At 32.7% G+C, this 21,941-nt stretch overlaps 2 protein-coding genes and 1 pseudogene across 2 annotated transcripts; 2 read left to right on the forward strand and 1 right to left on the reverse strand.

The window, feature by feature from the left end:
- Positions 1 to 1,028: 1,028 nt before the first annotated feature.
- LOC116130438 (putative UPF0481 protein At3g02645) lies at positions 1,029 to 2,327 on the forward strand. The gene has a single exon (XM_031416188.1). It carries the CDS (start codon positions 1,029 to 1,031, stop codon positions 2,325 to 2,327), a length of 1,299 nt encoding a protein of 432 aa, XP_031272048.1.
- Positions 2,328 to 8,319: 5,992 nt separating this feature from the next.
- On the forward strand, positions 8,320 to 9,573 carry LOC116130440 (UPF0481 protein At3g47200-like). Its single transcript, XM_031416189.1, has one exon. It carries the CDS (start codon positions 8,320 to 8,322, stop codon positions 9,571 to 9,573), a length of 1,254 nt encoding a protein of 417 aa, XP_031272049.1.
- A 7,013-nt stretch (positions 9,574 to 16,586) lies between these two features.
- Positions 16,587 to 20,056, reverse strand: LOC116130441 (annotated as a pseudogene).
- Positions 20,057 to 21,941: the final 1,885 nt, after the last annotated feature.

Genomic DNA, 21,941 nt, shown 5'->3' on the forward strand with positions numbered 1-21,941 from the left:
ACTATCATTAGTTCAATTATTACAACCCCACCCCCTATATTTGAGAATCTAACTAAAACATTCCAATCACAAACAAGTATGAAAGTTAACAAAATACCCCCAACCACATAAGACCATCGTCGGCCGTCGACGGTAGTCATCAAAAGAGCGCACAACCGATGGGATGTAGATGGCTGTATGCCGATCTGGTTGTTTCTGGCTAGATCAAAGGCCAAAAAGGGCCAAATCCATGACGAGCTGGTTATTTCAAGCCAGATTCAGGGCAATCTGGTTGTTTCCGACCAGATCAAAGGCCAGAAACAACCAAATCGTCGTGAATCTAGCAGGAAATGGTATTTTAGATTTTGGTGATTAGGGTATTTTAGCTAAATTCTCAAATGTAAGGGGTCTGGGTAATTATTTGGTAGACCTTTGAAAGCAATTATATCCGAAATGGTATTTATTTAAGGGCAAAATACGCATAAAATTAAGATTACTCTCGTAATCTTTTAATATCAACCCCTAAGGTGGTAATTTGATTATCCCATATTTTACCAATAATAAATACTATTTATAATGAAAGGTTACCGTAATATTTTATTATTTTACAAACAAACAAGAGAATCTTTAAAATTAAAGAAATAATACCGAAGTAATCCTATTTGACCCCTAACCAATCGCAACCTACTTTAATGGGCAAAAATGGTAACTCCGCCCAAACACTTAAAAGGAAATTTTGCTAGAAGTTTTGTGAATAAGTTTATAATATAAACTATTGTGTACTTTCATGTCATGACGAAATGCATATATTTAAATCCATTTCAGGGACAATTTAGTCTCTACGTAAAATACTAAAATTCTTTATCCGGTAAATAGAAGAATCATTTTGCTAGTATTTTAGAAATTTGTTCTTTGATTGTTAGTAGATCAGATGGGTGCGTAGTTGTTTTTTTAACCACAAAAAATAAAATAAAATAAAATTACCTATTTTGATAGTTGATTTGATATATATTGATAGAAATTTGATGATTCGCCTGAAAGGTAACGAGATGGAGTCCAACTTAGCAAGCCTTCCTCGTGATGAAGGTCAGGTTCAGATTGATACCGAGGAGCTTGAAGATCAGTTTAGATGTAGCATTCACAAGGTTCCTAAGAATCTTCGGAAAGTAAATGAAGAAGCCTACACTCCCCTAATAATTGCAATAGGCCCTTATCACCACGGCAAAGTAGAATTGGCTGACATGGAAGAGCATAAAATGAGATATAAGGAAGAATTTAACGATCGATTCGGCCAGGATAAACAGAAGGAATTCAAAAAATATATCAGAGACAACGAAAGTCAAATCCGCCGTTATTATGCTGACCCATCCAACCTTTCGAGTGCAAACTTTGTTAAAATGATTCTACTTGATTCTGTCTTCATCATCGAGCTCTTCTTGACATATCAACTTAGAGATAGAAGTGATTTTTTGCTGGAGAAAGTATGGCTAGGACCTTTAAGACGAGACTTGCAATTACTCGAAAATCAGCTTCCCTATTTTGTGCTTGAGGAATTATACATATTAGCCTGTCTCTCCGCCAACCAAGTTGAAAAATTGCATCCTCCTTTCCGTACTCTCTCTTGTGCTTTCTTTGATCTCCATCTCTTGCACAACATATCACCTCCGGACAGAGAGATCAAAGTTAAACATTTCACAGATTTATGCAGACGAGCTCTTGTTGGAATTCACCAGATGGGCAGCGTAGGAACAATCAACAGAAGGATGAAAGAAGTACCAAACGCAGTCAAGTTGCAAAAGTCTGGAGTGAAGTTTACGCCTCTTTCGGTGGAGCTGGGGAATTATTTAGTTGACGTACACTTAGAAAAGAGAAAAGGAAGAATATTATCATTCTCTAATGCAGTTGAGATGCGAATCCCATGCCTTTACGTAAATGATGACACCGAATGTTTGATTCGAAATGTGATGGCCTTGGAGCAGTGCTATTATCCGTCGGAAACTTACGTATGCAGTTATATTGAGCTAATGGATTATCTTATCGAAAACGAAGAAGATGTGGATTTCCTTGCTGATAAAGGAATTATTTACAATAATGTGGGCAGCGATGCTGCAATAGCGGAAATGATTAATAAGCTTTGCCGACAGATTCCACAAAGTTCCCTTCACTCCGACATTTATAAGGATCTGATAAGGCACTACGGCAATCGTTGGAACCATGCCAGGGCAACCTTGAAAAGAGTATATTTCAGCAATCCTTGGAGAAGCACCGCAACAGTTGTAGCGGTTATACTCTTGCTGCTCACTTTAACCCAAACTGTATTTTCTATCTTGCAACTGCTCTTGGCTTGATAAAGCTCAGTGATTTTAGTATTTGTATTCAATAATCATCTACTTTGTACTTTCTAATCGGTTTGTTATTTACTTAATTTTACACTGCAATTTCCATTGAATCAAAGGGTTTTCTCTATGTATGCTGGAATTATATTTCTATAGGTGTTATTTAACATAGGTAAGTGTTTGTGTTTCATTATTGAATGGTATTAAGGAATGTATTTATCTGTTTATATTTCAAAATAAACTGCCTTACCCGAGGGTTATTTTAGCATCACAAGGCTTGTTTTCTTAATCTCAAAAAGTTTAGATTGCTCAATTCTTTGTAACTGTAGTATTATTCATATATATTCAATTTTTTTTAATTAGGATAAGCTATAAAATGAAAAACATATATACTTGATATGAACAACTTAGGATGATATCATTTTCCATTAAAATTCATTTAAATCAAGGAAAATGTTATGCCTAAAATAAGGGTTGACATATGCTGACGTAATCAAGCACCAATCAGAATCTAGGAAACCATTCTACTGTCTAGAACATGACACGTCTCCAAAAGCAAAAGGAATATAACTGTCACAGACCCAAACCAACAAAAGAATTTGTGCCTGAGTGAATTTGGTTCGCATACTTGTCCAAGCCCCATTTAATTGAAAGATATACTTTGTGTTTTCAATTAATGGGAAGGCAGGAGGTATCTACACGATAATAGGTCACTTGCAAAAATGTAATTATTACCTTGAGCTAAACGGATATAAATAGGCAACTCTCCCTCACAAAATAAAGATTAAACATTCACGCATTCAACAAAGCAAATAATAAGACATACTACTAGAAAGAGATTACTGACTTGACATTCTTTTAAAACACCAAACACAAACACTTGTAATCGCAGATGCAGATCACAATCTCATGTAATTTCTTGCAATCAGAAAGTAATCCTTATATAAAAAACTACAGTGGATGTAGGATTCGCTTTAAGTATCTAAACCACTATAAAAATCATTTTGTCAACTTTACTTTACGCCTTTGCATGCTACTGTATTCACAGTACCTCACCCATTTATTAAAATCATCTCACGTGTGACTTCTTAGCATTTTATACATGTGAAGTCGTTGGAATCAAAATCAAGCATTAACAAAACCAATACTTCAAAGAGTCAAAAGTAAAAAAAAAGATATATTTTTGTTATATGTAGTGGTATATATCATAAATTATTAAATTTACACATCATTGATCGCATAATCACACAATTAACACAGACTATTCTTTTGTTTTAGTTGATGAATGGCTTGTAGAAACTAGGTTTTCACTATATGTATATTTGTAATTTTGTGACTTAAGTGGAGGGTATAATTGTAATCTTTAATTAGTATATAAGATCACTTGAGTGACTAAGCTTAGTAAGAATAAGAAAGTGAGTTAGAGAGTTTTAACTTGTGACATAATATACTAAGTGTTGAACAAGTTTCAATACATGAGTGAGCAAGAACCTAAATACAAAAGAGACTGTGAGGTTGACTGATTAAGATCTAGAGTGTGTTGCAAACTAAAATTTTTATCTTTATTGTTCTCTTTAATCTAGTGAAATCGGTAGCCTCCTATGGACGTAACCATTTTCGGTGAACCACGTAAAATTCTTGGGTATTGTGTTGCAGTTGTTTATTTGCTTGTCGTTTCATTCTTTATTGCCATTTATATCATTTAAGTCCATTCAAATAAGGTTTCGAATGTCTTCTTTGGATTTGTTCAAAAGGTGTTCTACAAAAGTCCCACATGAGCACAAGTGTACACTAACAGTGTTTTCGGTTGTGCCTTCAACAGTTCTGTTGTTTCTTCCATTTTCTCCCTCTTAAACCTTGCTTTAGTGAAAACTGAAGAATGGATCGCAGACAAAATTGGAATCGTTTTAAGACAACTAGGATGGGGCATCTGCAAAAGTTTAATTATGAGCTGGATTTAGAGCAAATTCCCTTGATTCACGGGTCAAGGAGAGAGATGCAATCCATTTGATGCAATGACAGCTGCTTCATAAGAGTTGAAACCTGATAATTTTCTCGGTAGCCTCGATGTTAGACTTACATATCAATAGTGAAACTTAAATATAAAAGCTTAAAAGAACAAGCATGAATGACAACTTTGTTGTGCAAGCCAAAGAAATTAATTAAAATTCCCAACCAAGTGATGAAACTATCAATATCGATATATGTATAACCACCACTCTGTCTCTACTAATGCCCATGTCACTGATAATTATAGACGGTAAAATCTATTATCAATTCGGATGAGACATATATTGTGAGGATGGAGGCACTAACAACCTAATGGACCTGCACAGAGAAGAAAAAAGAACATGAATGCCAAATAAACATCGGTGTGGTGTCTGTCGTAAATATTTCGACTCTCAAGCTCAAGTCAGTGAGGCTTAGGGTATTTAGTGAGGGCTAAGAATAGGAAAGATTACCAAAATAATGTGGTGGTTCTTAGAAGTAAGAACTTTGAGAGCTAGAGGTTATGGGTGATTTCTAAATGAATAATGAGAGGGTTTACTAGGGGTTGGAATCCTAGTAGGACTTTAAGTCCTACTTATTAGAGGAGTTCCAATTAGGAAGAATATATGATCTCTTGTCTTTATTAGATTAGGCTTAACACTTTAAGTAAGGTCAAGGATCTTGTCAGAAGTAGAAACTGAATATAATTCTGATTCCCATTATAGACTATTGTGGGCTAATGGGTTGAAGCCCAGTTTAACTTAACTAATAAGATAACTCAACTTATAAAGTGAGCAATTCACAAGGTAGATTTAAGTGTAGGCCTAATCGGAATTGGGTTGAAACATTAGGCTGTAATATGCTTACTTCGTTATTAGTTAATTGAGCTATAGGTTGATGTGATAATAACACTTTATTATTTTTTAATTTAATATTAAAAAAATTACCTTTTTCTTGTAAAAATATTTTGCTATTCTCTAATCAAGATATTCGGATGTATAAAACAATTCATTAAACACACTTATATTATTTATGGCCATTATAGAAGCATAATAAAGCTTAATTTGCTCTATCAAAAATGTAAGCATCTTATTATCAAGATACTATCTATCTTTGACAGTGTTCATCAATTAATATTCTACAAAGGTAACCGTTTTGATCCATGCAAATCAATTGAATAAAATCCTAATTTATCACTACCGGCAGGAGATTTTAATACTTTTTCAAAATCATGGTGCGTTTTATTTAAAATTATTCACATAATTGAAAGGCTTAATATTTTTTACGTTGTTTGATTCCCATACAATACAATTTCAACTTTGAATATATAAATAAATATAACAGTAACGTGTTGAGGGCGCTGTGGGCTTTTTGTTTACGTGTTCTTTCATACAATTAAAAATTATAATTACTAACTTCTTTTGCCATGTGATCAAAAGTTCTTATTTTTATAGATAGAATAAAACTTGCTCCGACTGACATAACATCATGTTGCTTTATTTATATCTGTGAATTGTGAATTGAGAAAAAAAAAAAAATTATCTATTCAGTGGCAAATCAACTAATTTATTTGAAAGGGATCTTAAACATTAATATTAAAAAAGATAGAAGCATAATTATATCATTATCTGTTTTATATATGTTTGAATCTTACTCTGAGGTGGTGTTTTATATATATTCGAATCTTACCATGAGTTGTTTACTTTTATATAGGGTACGTAAATATCTTAAAATGGGTGATTTGACATATATGTCCTTATTAAAAAATTATATAATTTTATATTTTACATGTTTTAAACAATTTTATGTATTCAAATTATGAAAATAAAAACAAAATATACAGTTACATAAATTAAAGATAAATATGTCATTATATAGTTTATATTAGTATTTAAAATTTTATTATAACAAAAAAAAAAAAATTCAAAATCAATAAGAAAAAAAAATAAAAAAAAAATAAAAAAAAAATAATCCAAACTACTTGAAAACATGATAATTAATTGTTACTATAAAGTACCAACTAATTGTCAAAGATCTAACGAGTGGTTATTGAGGTAGAAGTTTGGTATAGGTATGATGAGTGAACAAGACAAAAATTTATAACATAAGGTTTTGATAGAAATGGAATTATATAAATTATATAAGCGTAAAGTTGACAAATAAAAATATTATTGATTCATATGTTTTTGGCTTCTTGATTGTATTTTATAATAATATGTAAGTTAAAAACAAACAAACCTATAATGTCAATAATCATTAAACTTAAGCTTGTTCAGACCTAAAGACGAAAAAACAAACAGACCCTAAATATATAAAATATATTATTTAATTTGCAAATTTGAAATCAATTATTCTTGTTCATCTAGAAACGTGTTAATATAGGTATTTAACCATTAATTTCCAAATCACTCTACGAAAAGCTACAGAAGGAACCATCAACATATCTTATTTGGTATTGAAAACATGTGCTGAGCAAAACTAAGAATCCGGATTAGATGGAGATGGTATTATCCACTGGCTAAATGTAAACTATTAAAAAAACAAAAAAAATTAATATGAATTCAAACATAACCAGCTGCCTCGGTCAGTGTAGGCCACCATCAACATATTTTATTTGGTGTTGAATTTTGTGATCTGATTTTTTATTTTTTGGGAATTAAAAAAATACCAAAGAGGTACTGGCGGAGAGAGAAAGCGTGTGGTTGAGAGTGTGAAACCTTTCACAGGAAGAGAGAAATATTAAACATGCGTATTCGTAAAATAAAGTGGTGTTGTTGCTCATCTTTAATTAATGCATTATTGATAGTTATAAATACGTTTAGGAGTGATTAAGAAACACAAAAAAGCGAGGCATCATAATCACATACCATACTACAAAACTATCTCTGTGGAATTCGGGAAAGCAGGAGGAGAAGTTCTTGTTCTCTACACAATTGTACGAGTATTTCTTCCCAGCCAAAAGTATTCAGGTTCTTCCCTTTTCTATTATTTATGTTCATTATTCTTTCATGAATATAATTTGTGCAGCACTTATATATTTAATTTTTCCTTAGGTCTAGATAATGTGTATATTATTTATGTGAAGTGACTTTCTTTCATAATATAATTTGGTAGCACTTAATTAATATCTGGCTCCCTCTCTAATTCAAAAAAAACTTTCATTTTTTTATATATATGCGGACATCTGTAAAATAAGAAAGATATATTTTTTTTAAAATATAAGAAGTGTTAAGTTACTACTTAACCTAAAACTAATTAAGTTATACGAAAATGCTTGACATTACTGTTTAACGCAATATTTAATCACAAATATCACAAATTATAAGAGACTAGTCTCACAAACAGTAACAATACGCTTATGATACTACCAACTTCATATACAAACATTTTATACAAATTTTCTCTGACAAACTGAATTGTTGTAATAATTGAATGACTTAAAATTAAAAATAAATCAAATAAAATAGGAAAATTACGTGTAAAACATGTAGAAATAACACATCAGTTTGTAAAAAATAATATATATATATATATATCAAATGACTGAAGAAGTAGACTTTTTCTTTTTAAAAGAAAAAAAAAAATCATCTGTTCATGACAATCTTTAATTCTATAAATTAATGGGTAAAGGAAAACACAGTGAAATTGGCAGATCTCTCAACAGTCACCAACCAAGAACAAGATCTAGAAGAATCAGAACCGGTTAGCTTTTACATTCATTAATTTAAAGTTGAATATCTATTGGAACCAAGCTTGTATATTTGTTGGTAGATCATTATTTGATGATTGTGAAAGAGATTTAGATATATTTGCTCAACACACTTGATGTTATCATGTTGTTATTATTATTATTATGATGATGATGATGATGATGATGATGATGATGATGATGATGTTGGGAATTTCCATTTTTATTATCCTATACTTTTTTGTGGAAAAAAACGATTTTGGAAGTTCATCCTGTATTTATTGATACAAAGTTTGATGATTTTGTACCAGGAGAGGTAATAAGTTGATGGGGAACGTTTTCGCAGCTGATTATCCTAATGCAGGAGTGCCTTGTATTCACAAGGTTCCTACGAATCTTCGAAGAGAAAACGAAGGAGCCTGCACTCCTCTACTAATTGCAATAGGCCCTTATCACCATGGCAAAGTAGAATTGGCTGACATGGAAGAGCATAAAATGAGATATAAGGAAGAATTTAACGATCGATTCGGCCAGGATAAACAGAAGGAATTCAAAAAATATATCAGAGACAACGAAAGTCAAATCCGCCGTTATTATGCTGACCCATCCAACCTTTCGAGTGCAAACTTTGTTAAAATGATTCTACTTGATTCTGTCTTCATCATCGAGCTCTTCTTGAGATATTACCGTAGAGATAGAAGAAATTTCTTGGTAGAGAACTTATGGCTAGGGGCTATAAGACGGGACTTGCAATTACTCGAAAATCAGCTTCCGTATTTTGTGCTTGAAGAATTATATGAGTTGGCCTTCCCTTCCCCAGCACTGGATGAGAACTTAATTCCACCCTTCCGTTATCTTTCTTGTGTTTTCTTTTGCCTCCATGTCCCGCCCAACATACCACCTCTAAACAAAGAGATCAAAGTTAAACATTTCACCGATTTATGTAGACAAGCTCTAATGGGAACTAAGAAACCCAAGTTAGATGCCATCAAAACCGTGAAAGGATTACCGCGTGCAGTCGAGTTGCGAAAGTCGGGAGTGAAGTTTAGGCCTCACATGGATCGGAAGAAATATTTAGTTGACATAAACTTGAGAAGGAGAAAACGACCAGTACCCTTATTTAATGTAGTTGAGCTGCAAATCCCACCAATGTGCATTAACAATTACACAGAAAGTTTGATCCGAAATGTGATGGCCTTCGAGCAGTGCTATTATCCATCATATGCCTACGTTTGCAGTTATATTGGACTAATGGGTTGTATAATCGCAGATGAAAAAGATGTGGATTTGCTTGTTAGGAAAGAGATTATTTCCAATCAGGTAGGCAGCAATGCTGTGATTGTGGACATTTTCAAGAAACTCGGCAAAAAAATTAGACCAAGTTTTTCCTATTACTCCGACATTTGTGATGATCTGAGAGACCACTACCACAATCCTTGGAACCATACCATTGCAAAATTGAAACGTAAGTATTTCAAAAATCCTTGGAGAGGTACCAGAACTGTTGTTGCAACTATATGTCTGCTGCTCGCTTTCATACAAATTTTAATTCCTATCCTTGATGTTGTCTTGGCTGAATAAAGCTCAGTGATTTTAATATTTGTATTTGGTTGTCTACTTGATATGTAGAAACTAATCAGTTTGTTGTATTTTAATTGATTTATAGCGTGTGGTTTATATTTAATAATACGAGTTTGTTCTATGTACATCCTCACTTTTCAAAAACTGTTCAACTGTTTGCAAAAATTCAATACTTTTAACAGTTAGTGGTGGTGGTAGTCAGTATAATCCATATTCTAAAACATTAGAACGGTGGAGAAGAATGATTGATTCTAAAATTTTTAGTTTAGATCACATTAGTTACGGCTAATTAAAGGGAAAATTTTGGCCAAAATTTTGTAATATCATGTTTCATTAAAATTCAATAATTCATATATATTAATTACGGCTAGTGGGTAATTTACATAACATATAATATTATCATGAGTTTGTTCTATGTACATAGCACGGGGGTATTCTAGATTTCCTCTTTAAAAAAAAAAAAAAAAAAAATAAAAAAAATTCAATTATTTATGCAAGTATTTTGTCAACTTATGAAGTTTGTGTGCGTCATTCATTTCTGTGTTTGCACACCTTTATTAAGACAATTGTTTCTTCAGTTTACACCGTCATGACATTTTTTTACTTAGTGTGCACATCCCATTAGTCTAAGCTAATTGCATTTATGTGGGCATATTAAAGTCAGATGTGGGAACAGTCGTCCAATCAGACCTTTAGCATAGATGTCAAGTTTTATTAGCTATAGATTTTTTTAACAGTGCTAGTCTTACAAAGAAACCTACAAATGAGACATACAAAGAAAACCTCCACCCTTCATCTTCACCATTTCTCTCTCTCTCTTTCTCTTTTTCCGTTTTTTCTTGTTTTTTTTTTTTAATTTGTAAGCTTTTGTAGACTCTTTGTAAGGATAGAATTATTTTTTTTTTTTAGGTTGAGATATTTCTGTGTGGTCCTTACACAAGTGTCAAATATCTAGATGTGGTCCTGAAAATTGTTTGTTTTTTAGAAGTGGTCCAAATAAGTTGGTGAAACTTCCTAAATAAACTAAACATGTGTAGGGATTTATCGGTTGGTTGTCTAAGGGATTCTTGTGCAAGGGTTCTTTACACTCTCCCTCATCTGCATTTAAGTTTGAACCTGAATATTCCTTGTATTGTTCTTTGAAAATTCCAAAAGCTTTTATCAATTTGAGGTCAGTTCCTAGTTTTTGTTAACCTCAAATACTTGTCTAGCTTTGTTTTTTCGAGTGTGTTGGAACATGGGTCCATTTGAGATGCTTGAAGGGTTCTCAAGTTGTGGAGCTGAAAGGGGTCTTCGACATTAAAGCTTGAGCGGAGATCAGCTATCCAATGGGTGTCTTGGATATACGTAAGTTGCGGAAGATGATGGATCATCCAAAGGGTGAAGTTAGAGTATTGTGAAAGAGGGAATATTTTGCATTTGTTTACTTAACTTCAACTTTGTAATGAACATTAAATATTGCTATAGTGGATTTGCTTTGTCTAGACTTGGTCTCATAAATGTAGGTTGTTGACCGAACCATGTAAATGTGGTGTGTACTTACTTTATGTGTGAATATGTTGATCAAATACCATAACCACAAGCACCTTTGAACAACAAACAACTTATCGCATAATTTAATGAACTGGTAAGTCATAAACTTTAGTTTGCATCAAATTCCATATTTTAACAGTTAGCGGTGGTGTGATTAATTAGTTAAATGATCCAGATTTTAAAACATTAGATATATTTTTCATTAAAATAATAGAAAGAACATATACTTTATCAAAACCAAAAAAGATGTGGATTTTGCTTGCTGAAAGTTAATTTAACTTTGGGGGCAACAATGCTCTAATAGGACATATCTATTTACACATTTTTGCGTACAATTTCAGCGGTTGCTATTACTCTAGCAAATTTGTGAGGCATTATAAAGAATTTCCGTATCGTAATGAAGTTGTAAAAGGATGAAAATTTGCTTGACAAACTTGAGCCAGACAAACGACCAAAAATAATCTATGATGTAGTTGAGCTAAAACACACCCTTTACATATGATAATATGCACGAAAAGTTTGATTAAAATGCTATGGCCTTAGAGCAATGTTATCATATCCCAGATTCACATATTCAGTTATATTGAGGTAAATGAGTTTTCTGAGATCAAAACTAAAAAAGATGTAGATTCGATTGTTGAAGAGGAAATTATTACATATTATAGGCACAATACTGTAATTGTGGACATGTAACCAACTTTGCCGAAACAGACTGCTTCAGTTATTACTTCGGCATTGTGAGTATTCAGAAAGCGCTACCACATAGTGTGGAAACATAAAGAGGATATCTTTAAATTTGTGCATATCAAAGTTGGGCAATACTCTTTCTCTGTACAAAATATAAAGCCATTGACAATGTTGTTTTCTCTCAAGCCTATTTTTAAAACTGTCACAGGCTTTAATGAAAGCTAAAGAATGGACTGGTTACAAAAAAAAATTGAAAACTTTGTTATAAAATATGCTCTATTTCTAATGAACCCATATATAAATTAATACAACAGTGCTTCATTAGCTTACTGATGAATAAAGAGAATACAAGTTCGTATTTTTACAGCTAAAGAGGAAAATCCGGAAAAAAAAATGTTTCGAATATTATGAGCTAGATTTGGGGCAAATTCCCTTGATTTTGGATCAAGGAGATTACATAAAATCGATTGGGAGCATTACATATACAGAGCTCATTAAAAACATTGTATTGTTATGACAACTAAAAAACATAATGAACGTAATTAATTGCCACTACCAAATATGTAAGCATAGTTTATCAAGATACTAATATCTACCTTTCACATGTATTCATCGATTACTGATATACAAATATAAATAAATGTAACAGTTATCCGGTTTGATCCTTCTGGTTCAGGTTCTTGGTTGACTGTTGAAGGAGGACCCAGTTAGCAATTTCTGTGTGCTTTGATTTACGCGTTCTCACACAATTAAATATATCTTTTTATATAGAGAATAAAACGTGCTCCTATTGACTACATTATGTGCTGTAAACGCGGAGTTGACTTCTGGCTTTATTTTATTTGAGAAATAGAAGATTGGAGTCATTCTTTATTTCCCAAATCATTTCCTTTTTTTTTTTTTTTTTATTTGAAAGGGATCTGAAAATTTGATCCAAAATGTGACTTAACATTATGTTGCTGTAAACGTGGAGTGACTTCACTCGGCTTTATTTATATTTTGAGAAATAGAAGATTGGAGTCATTCTTTATTTCCCAAAAATCATTTCCTTTTTTTTTTTTTTTTTATTTGAAAGGGATCTAAAAATTTGACCAAAATGTGATGGCCTTTAAGCGTGCTATTATCCATCGCAAACTTTCTTATCGAAGATGAAAAAGGTGTGGATATGCTTATTGAAAAGAGATTATTTCCAATGTTTAATAAACTTTGCGAAGAAATAATCCACAAATTTTAATGATCTGAGAGACCACTAACACAATCCTTGGAATCATACATTGCCAACTTGAAAACTAAGTATTTCAAAACTCCTTGGGAGGGTACTGGAACTGTTGTGCAACTCTATTCCTGCTGCTGGCTTCCATTCAAATTTTAATTTCTATCCTGGATGTTGTCCAGGTTTAATAGCTTAGTAATTGAATATTTGTACTGAGTTATTTACTTTATAGATACTAAGGGTTTTTAATTAATTAATTTTACTTTGTAATTTCAATTGATAATATGACTTTGTTATAGTATTTCTTCATTTCAATTAAAAAAGAAAAGTGATACTAATTAAATGAACGTGTCAATACTACATTAATTATAGAAATATAATATCACACCAGAAAATCAATATATAATGTAGTGTTATGGGATATCAACTTTATATGTATAGTATTATTGAAAAAATATATATATATTACTGTGGCCTATAAGTTTCGGAAAAAGCCACTACAGTACAAAACAATCACCAAATCAAGACGTCAAATTTTTTAACGTAATTTAACCTTTGAATGGTGAGCTCCTTAAGCCAAAAACAAACCTATTTCTCGCTTTTCTGGCTTCTCTCTCTCTCTTCTACTCTCTTCTTCTTTTCACTCATTCCGAAAGGTAATTGGGCTTCATTTTCAGAGAGAGCTTTACTTTTTCTTTGTTATAATTGATTGGGCTTAAAATCCAATTTTCTGTTCAAGCCCACACATAGGTGGCAGCCCAACAATAAGAGACTGTCTATTTCTAGAGTTCCCGGCTCTTGCTCTCTTACTGCAAAGTGCAAACATATATAATTTCAATTGACAGGAGTTATTGCCAAGGACAGAGCTAGAAAATTTCATCTAACTCTGGCTAATTCTTTTATAAAATGTACGTAGGTTATAGTACTTATTAAGATGAAAAAAATTTGGTATCGTCAAAAGAATTTTATAATGAAGTTTATAAGAAGAGATATGTATTAAGAAAAATAAATTATATAATGAACAGTTTTGATAATATGTGTTTATATAAATATAAAAGCAATAAAAACAATGTTATATTGTTAATTAATCAAATTTATATAAGAAGGCAACATTGATAGAAAATTTCCGAAATTGAAATCACAACCAATCAATCAATTTCAGAATCTCAAAACAACATGGAGGTATAAAATACTAATTAAGAGTCAAGAATTATAGACAAACTTGTTTGTGTCATGATTGTTTTTCCTTAAATCTTGATAAGAGTAACAATCTTCTTTCTAATAACGGGCTCTGCATGATGACTTACCATAGTTTAAATTGTTATATTCGTTTGGAAGTGAAAACCAATTTTAACAATGGTTATTTATGTTCTCTCATTAAAAATCCAATAAACCTTGAAACCTGTTACAGACCAGCACATTAATCGTAACCCAGATTATTATAATAAAGCGTATAGACAATTATAAATAATACATAGCCTATCAGGATATCTCATTTGGACTACTCATTTTTCCGATTTGTTTAAAACAAAATTATAATTAATGTTAATCCGAAAATTTCACAAACAAATCCAAAGTAATCTAAATAAGTATGAATACAATTAAGTTTAAAGGAGTAAAATTAGAGAATTGACAAACAAAGATATTGACAGAAATGAAAGGAATAAACGACTTATTCAGTACTTACTAAATAATTTTTTTTCCCCCTTAAAAGAAGAAATAAACCTTCACAATTTATTTTTCTAGATGGCCACCGCTGGCTTCTAGTTTCACTTTGATTTGATGAGGCAAGGAACATACTTTCTTGAAAAAAACATGAAATGTAAATTGTTACTTTCAATCTTTAATCGAATCCAATTCTTTTTTGAAAGATCTTTATTTCTATACTCGGCAGAGAAATTACAAAGGTATGTATATTTACCGTTTAATTATAAAGTGCATGAACATTATCAAAGTTTTCTTGACAAAGAATACTAACTGTGGATTAATTTATTGGAAAGAAGCAATCGACTAAAAGAATATTCATTGCTTTTGAAAGAGAATATATATTTAATTAATATTATTGTGAATAGGAGCGGACCCAATTATAAAAGGAAGGGGGCATGTGCCCCCCACCCAACTTTTAATTTTTAAATTTATATATTATATAATCTTATATTATTTTACTGGTATTTTATCTTATTTTTAAAATATCTCATATTTTCTTACTTATGATTTTTTTTTTTTTTTTTTACGATAATCAATAAATTTTTCCAGTTTTTTATTTATAAACCTTAATTGACCCAAAATTCTATTCAACCTTATCTTGCAAACCAAACTATAAGATTAAAGATTTAAGGCTTTTTCATCAATTAAATACTACTTGTTCTTTTGAAATTTATTCCATAAAAATTATTTAAAGTTTCTTTTTAACAAGAAAAAAATCAAGAATTTGATTCAATTAAAGTACATTCGAGTGTTCGAATCCATCATTTCTAAAGTGTTGGTATACAAGACATTCATATATGTTCCAGTTTAATTTAAAATTTTGAGTGGCCACTGTAGTAACTAAAGCTTTCGTTTAATTAAATCTTAAGAAGATTCTTAGAAATTTGACCTAAACGGCTTTTGCTAAATTTTTCGAAACCATGAATGCTGTGTTTATCATCGAGCCCTTCCCGAGATTTCTAAGAATGGATAGAGTTGATTTTTTGTTAAATAAGATTTCCTGAGGGCTATGAGCGGGATTTACTTTTACTTGAAAATCAACTACCATCTTTTGTCCGTAAGGATTGTTTAATTTAGCCTTTCTTGCTCCAGCACCCAGATGGCCACCATATGGCAGTTGAGGCTGCAGTGAGTGACACAGATGAAGCCACTGTCGCCGATGTCCAAGATGTTGGGTCATATCTATCTTCCGCAAACTTTCTTGTGAGTTTTTTGTCCCCCCTTTCTCGCGCAACATAAGAGCGGTGAAGGTTTAACATTTCACGGATTTGTATGACATGCTTTAGCGGAAGCCGAAAAAAACAAATCAAAAGCTGTCACTTGGGAGAACTCTCACGCCATAGAGTCAAAAAGACGCATAGATTTGCCTAATGCAGTCAAGTTGGACGAGTGTAGGATAAAGTTTAAGCGTCTTCTAAGTCCAAACTAGACGTGCAGTTGAAATTATCTTCGATGGAGTGAACTGCGAATCCCATGTACAAAATAACGAAGAAACGGAATTTGAATCGAAATGTTATGGCATTAGAACAGTGTCATTATCCTCGGAAATTTCTGCAAGTGACCACATGTTACGCCGGCGTTTTAATGCCTCTAAGGCTCGTTGCAATAGCATTTTGAACCGTATCAGAGCACAGCTGTATCAGAAACTTTCTGCGACTAATTTTAGCTTGGAGCTCTCATGTATATAAGTTTACAAAGCTTCCTCACTATTTAACTTTCTTTATTTATTGGTATACAATATTTGTAAGAACAACTTTTAATTTCTTAAAAATATTTAACTGTATAACAAGGCGAAGCATCATCTGATTTACACCAAATGCATCATTCACCTAGCCTTTTATTTGTGTTGATTATCGTATTCTGTGAACTACATTTACAGCTCAACTTGTATCTACAAAGTGGAAAAAGAAAATCGGTCCTGTAAATAATACATAGAACTCACAAGGTCACCCATAGAGGTGTGATAGAGGATGAAGAAAATCTGTGTGGTTCGTGTTACATCTATTTTTATACGAAAGGCTCACTGTATGTGCATAAATGCTTGAATTGCTTCTGCAGATGGCAAGATGAGACATTTGTCACTTGCACAAACGTTTAGATAAAAATGGTTAGAGTATTGATCTTAGGAGCTGAATCGGTTACCTTACACTGAGTTTGTCGCAAAGGTTGTGCTTCGCTGATGCTTCATATTGTGTTGGCTGTCAAGTGGCATATACTGTGACATTATAGCCATATCTCTGAGTCCATGTAAGACTGCAAGTGGAAAAAGGAGCATGTAGTGAGTCTTTTAGGAAGCAGAGAAACAATCAAAGATTGATGGACAAAATAAGAGAAAACATGTTTAACCATACCCGGATCTGTATTTGTAGAATATAACCAGCTAAACCAGCGCCGACCACAACTGCTAGGACCACGAAAGTGAGGAACCATCCAAATTTCGATCCACTTCTTTGTACATTGGACGGACAAAGATGACTATGAATTAAATAATTTAGGATCAATGAAAAAGGATCATAGCCAATACATCAAGGAAGAAGTTTTAAATTTCTTTGCCTTACCAATACAAGTATCTTGTTCCTTTATGTAAAGAAGGTCCCCTTTACACTTGCACTCATATCCTCCCAGGTATTCTTACCGGGCAGCCATCACACTGACAGGCGGAACGCTCCTTGCATTCATTGATGTCTGGTGCAAAACAGGAAGGACACAACAGAACAATATCAGATATAGATTGAAAGATGAAAAGTTATACTACTGGGAGAAGTAATACACCTTCACATGTAAGACCATTGCCCAGGAAGCCTTTTGGACACTGACATCCCCTAACGAGACTCCTGCTGGTATAAATGAATTTCAGTATGCTACTAAAGAAGAATACATAGCATAAGAAAAAGATTAAAATCATAAGAGGAAGGAAAAAAATCACTGAACGAGCAGGCTGAGAAGGTTAATCCATTTTGGAATCCGACCAGCAACCCCATTGTTTAATTCACCCCTTCCAGGTCCATAGGCTGTAAATTAAGGAGTAAAAGTAAATAGCTGACACAGCAAAGGAAAACAGAATTGTCATCTTATTAGAACAATTGTACCTAAACCGATAAAATCATCTCCTCGTACTGGACACCCTTCACAGTAGGGCACTCGCACACTCTTCCCCTAAATGTGTCCTGAACAAGTTCCAGATTCCCCTTGAAGTTCCACATTTACAGGAATCATCTGACAAACAGAATTTTGTAAATTTAATGGTGTACCTTGCAAGCAGTGATGTTAGCTTTGCTGTCCTGCCAACAGCCGCCATTCCTTTCAAGGCACTCATTAGTCTCAAGATCTGCCAAAACAAAATGAAGCAAATTCAAAAAGGGGAAAGAAAAGCAACTAAACATTTCTGAAACGTCAAGTAATCCCAGTCAATACAGAATAAGAAGTCTAAAAGGATAAAACGAACTAGACAAATTGCAGGATCAGTTGTCTCCTTGAATCCAGCACATATGGCCTTGAGCACAGCAGTTCTCCAATTTTCCTGCAGAAAATGAAATTAAGGGCTTCAGCATCCAGATAGTCTATTGTTTAAATTACAGTAAAGGATAGCAAGGATTACATATAATGATGATTGATAAATTCAAACCTCGATATTGAACATATTGATGACTAGTGTTGGCAAGATGGTACATCGCCAGAGATCCTCGACCAACCTAAATTTCGAAAATAAAACAGAAAAACAATAAGTAATTTGATGCTGCCAGGAGTTCTAAATTGAGCCACAAATAACATTTTGTTTTTCTGAGAAGTTGAATACCTGGGTTGTTCCCAGTTTCACACTTCATTTTCCACATCAGCTTCAGGATCCCCCATACATTTCTGATCTTCTCAATGGGCAGACCTGAGTTAATAAGATTAAAACTTAGATATTAAAACACATAGTTCCAATTTAGCACACTAATCAATCACGTGTCCTACCAAGTGATTTCATGACATCCTCGCGCATTTTGCTTACTTTTTCTTCCTTCATGGAGCATTGATATGAAAATCAGTCACTAATCCACCAAACCAGGACGGTTGCTTTCTTGGCACTCTGGCACGCAAAGCTGCCTCAGTTCTCGAAAACCACATCTTCCCTTGATACCTTCTCAAAATCCTGTTCGGATCAGAGCGCATATCTTCCGCGGTTATGCACTGAGACTTGCATTGACTGCTGAGATAAAAGCCTGAGGCAATACCAGGTATGTAGTGGTGTAAACAAAGTGACCCTCCCTTCTCCAGGATTTGAGCATGGCCCTTGAAACTTTTCACAAAGTTCATCTGCTCATCGCAGCAGTTCCACACTCGTCGTTGCTGTTTGTCCATAATTCATACTCAACTCTCTGGTCAGGATGGGGCACTGACTCTCTCCAGTCCAATTTTATCCACATCTTCTTCTCCTTTTTTCAAGGCCTGCTTCAACTCTCGCCAAAGGAGCGCTCTATCAGCGCCGAGGGGATTCCATTTTCTCTACATATCCATCGCATCAGTGCTCCTCAGAGAGAATCCATGGTGATCAGAGGTTCATCTGTTATCTGCAACTAAAACCGCCGCTGCTCCGCCTGTTGACCATTCCTACCTTCAAGGCAAAGTAGCACTCTAGAGTGCAAGAAGGGGAAAAGAAAAAACCAATCAACCTAAGATTAAACAAAAACTTTCATGCCTCATTTGCTCTAGCTCAAATCACTCAAAACTTGAAATTGAACATCGTTAATCTCATAGATAATTTGATTTTTTGTCAATATATTGATTTAGTTTTTCCATGAAGACTAAAGGGTTCTACAACGAGAAAAAGTGACAATTTTGGCCTACAAAATGCTATACAATGCAAAAGTAGAAACAGGGAAAACAGAGCACCTTTTCAAAAAAGACTAAAAAGAGAGTCTTACTAAATTCATATAAAATCCAATCTCAAAAGCAAATAAAACTAAAGATAAACATAACCACAAAATGGAAATCTATTCAAAAACTAATCAATCAAATCCCCAACAATCAATCAAGCCAAGTCAACAAACTTTAAACTTTAAAGTCAACCCATGAAAACTTTCCCAGAAAAACTCACCTCCTCTATCAAGAAGCAGAATAGTCGGTCTGGAAACTTAGATTTGAAAGGCTTATCACCCTCAAAAGCTGCACAACCAAAAGTTCCTTTATCAGGATCACAACAGAACCCACAAAAACCTCCATAGTCAGGAATCCCAAGTTCCCAATTGAACCGTCGCGCTTTCCACGCAGGCTCAAGGCGACAACAACCAAACTGCTCTTCTCACACCACAACCTTGCACCTACAGAGCTCAACCAACCGTCAAAAATCAAAACCAACATTTGAGCTTCTTCAACAACATGGCTGAAAAAAGAAAAAGAACAACTGGGTTTGTTTTTGTTCTGTTTTGTTTCTGTTCTGTTTCTGTTTTCGTTTTTGTTTCGGGTTCCTGTCAGTTTAGTCGAAGCCTTGAGGGGAAGACTTGAAAGGCGTTAAGAGGGAGAGTTGTGGAAGGTTTAAGCTAAAGGAAGTTTAAGTTAGAATAGAAAAGTGAAGAGTCAAATCAAAAGTCTGACGTAAAAAGACGAGAAGAAAAGTAGGGTGGCGAGACAAAGTCAGCAGAGCTAACGTTTTCTCGGTACATGGCAACAACTAGTAACTACTCCTCAACTACTACTTACTGCAGGAAACTTGAACCAAAGAGAGATTTGAACACTTGTGCCTTGGAAATTTTTGGCATATGTGAATTTCTTTAAGAAGAGAAAATAGAAGAAATTTTTTAGCAATGAAGAAATTTAACTAATGTTTAAAATTTATGAAAGATTCGACGTAATAAAGATAAAAGAAAAATTCTTTGTAATGTAATATTGTTCTTGAACATTAAAGGTTTTGTTTAAATTTATATTTCGAGTTTATATATTTTTGTCTTGAAAAATTGGAATATGTGTTTGACATGCGTAAAATTTTTTTTTTTTTTTTTTTTTTTTCATACAGATGATGGAAGTTTGAAAATGTATACGTATAATTATGTATTCGAATTTATGTATATAAATCAGTGGCTCAAATTGAATGAAAGAGTGTCAATATAATAAATGAGAGTGATGGATATGAAAAAAGTATGTGAATGTAGTATTATTCATTATATAGTAATAATTTTCATTTTTTCATTATAAATTTTTTTTTTCATGTTTTTATTACGTTGAACGGTAATATTTTTTAAGCGTTATTAATATTTTTAAAGGTTTTTGATAGTATATTTTTCAATAATAATAAGTGTGCCCATATTGAACACTCTCATAGTGGATAAATAAAATAAACCCTTCAAATTACACAATCATTTTATTTGTAAGTATTTATAGTTTCATTTTTTAATCTTATTTCATAAAATAAAATCAATATTTTGCAAAATAAAAAGGACAATATTCTAGTTGGGACATTGGGATTAGTATTTGATGAAAACATTGGATGAGTCCTTAAAGTATATAGTTACATTACTATCAAATATCATTATCTAATTCAATTGAAAATTATAAATAGAAATTTAAAAGTCCAAACAAGTTTAATTTTAAAGTCTCCACTATGCCACAAGATCATTGTCTAATTACAGTCTATATCGCTCCACCTCATTATATCAAGAAATTGTTATCGTATTATAAGTATGACTCAGTCTATTTATTTTCTTGATATATTATTAATCGTTATATTAATTTATAAGTATCGTAATTTATAATTTATTTAAACTTTATCTTAAAACAATAACCTTCCTTGTCACATGGGTTAATATATTATATGAATATGGAGATCTTTGTAATTGATTCCATAATTATATCCTTATCACATGATTGGTTATTTTTTCAAAATATTTTAATTATAGATAATGAGGATTAGAAATTCAGTAAAGGAATCACAATAAAGGCTGTACTAAAAAATTGCATAAATCTTTCTTGGGGATAAATAATTTAAAAATAAGTTGGGATTAAATCATTAAATTAAGGATTAATTACATCCCTATAACTCAAGAAGTTTACTGGGCCCTTCAATTATCAGAAACTGCTGAAGACCCCCTGCCATCTATTTTGGCTGTTAATTAGATCTGACTGTGTTTGACCTGTTATATCTGAATTGCCTTAATCAATCACTTTTGAATTTGTAAATATTAAAAACTGTATAAAACGTTAAAATATTAAATCTAAAACATTTAATATCAATAAAAACAAATGTATAGAA

Source organism: Pistacia vera, unplaced genomic scaffold (assembly GCF_008641045.1).
Source record: "Pistacia vera cultivar Batoury unplaced genomic scaffold, PisVer_v2 Contig220, whole genome shotgun sequence".
In the NCBI taxonomy this organism is placed as follows: Eukaryota; Viridiplantae; Streptophyta; class Magnoliopsida; order Sapindales; family Anacardiaceae; genus Pistacia; species Pistacia vera.

What these genes read in the sequence shown, in the direction of transcription:
- LOC116130438 (XM_031416188.1), top strand. Translation starts at nt 1,029, where the DNA reads ATGGAGTCCAACTTAGCAAGCCTTCCTCGTGATGAAGGTCAGGTTCAG.
- LOC116130440 (XM_031416189.1), top strand. Translation starts at nt 8,320, where the DNA reads ATGGGGAACGTTTTCGCAGCTGATTATCCTAATGCAGGAGTGCCTTGT.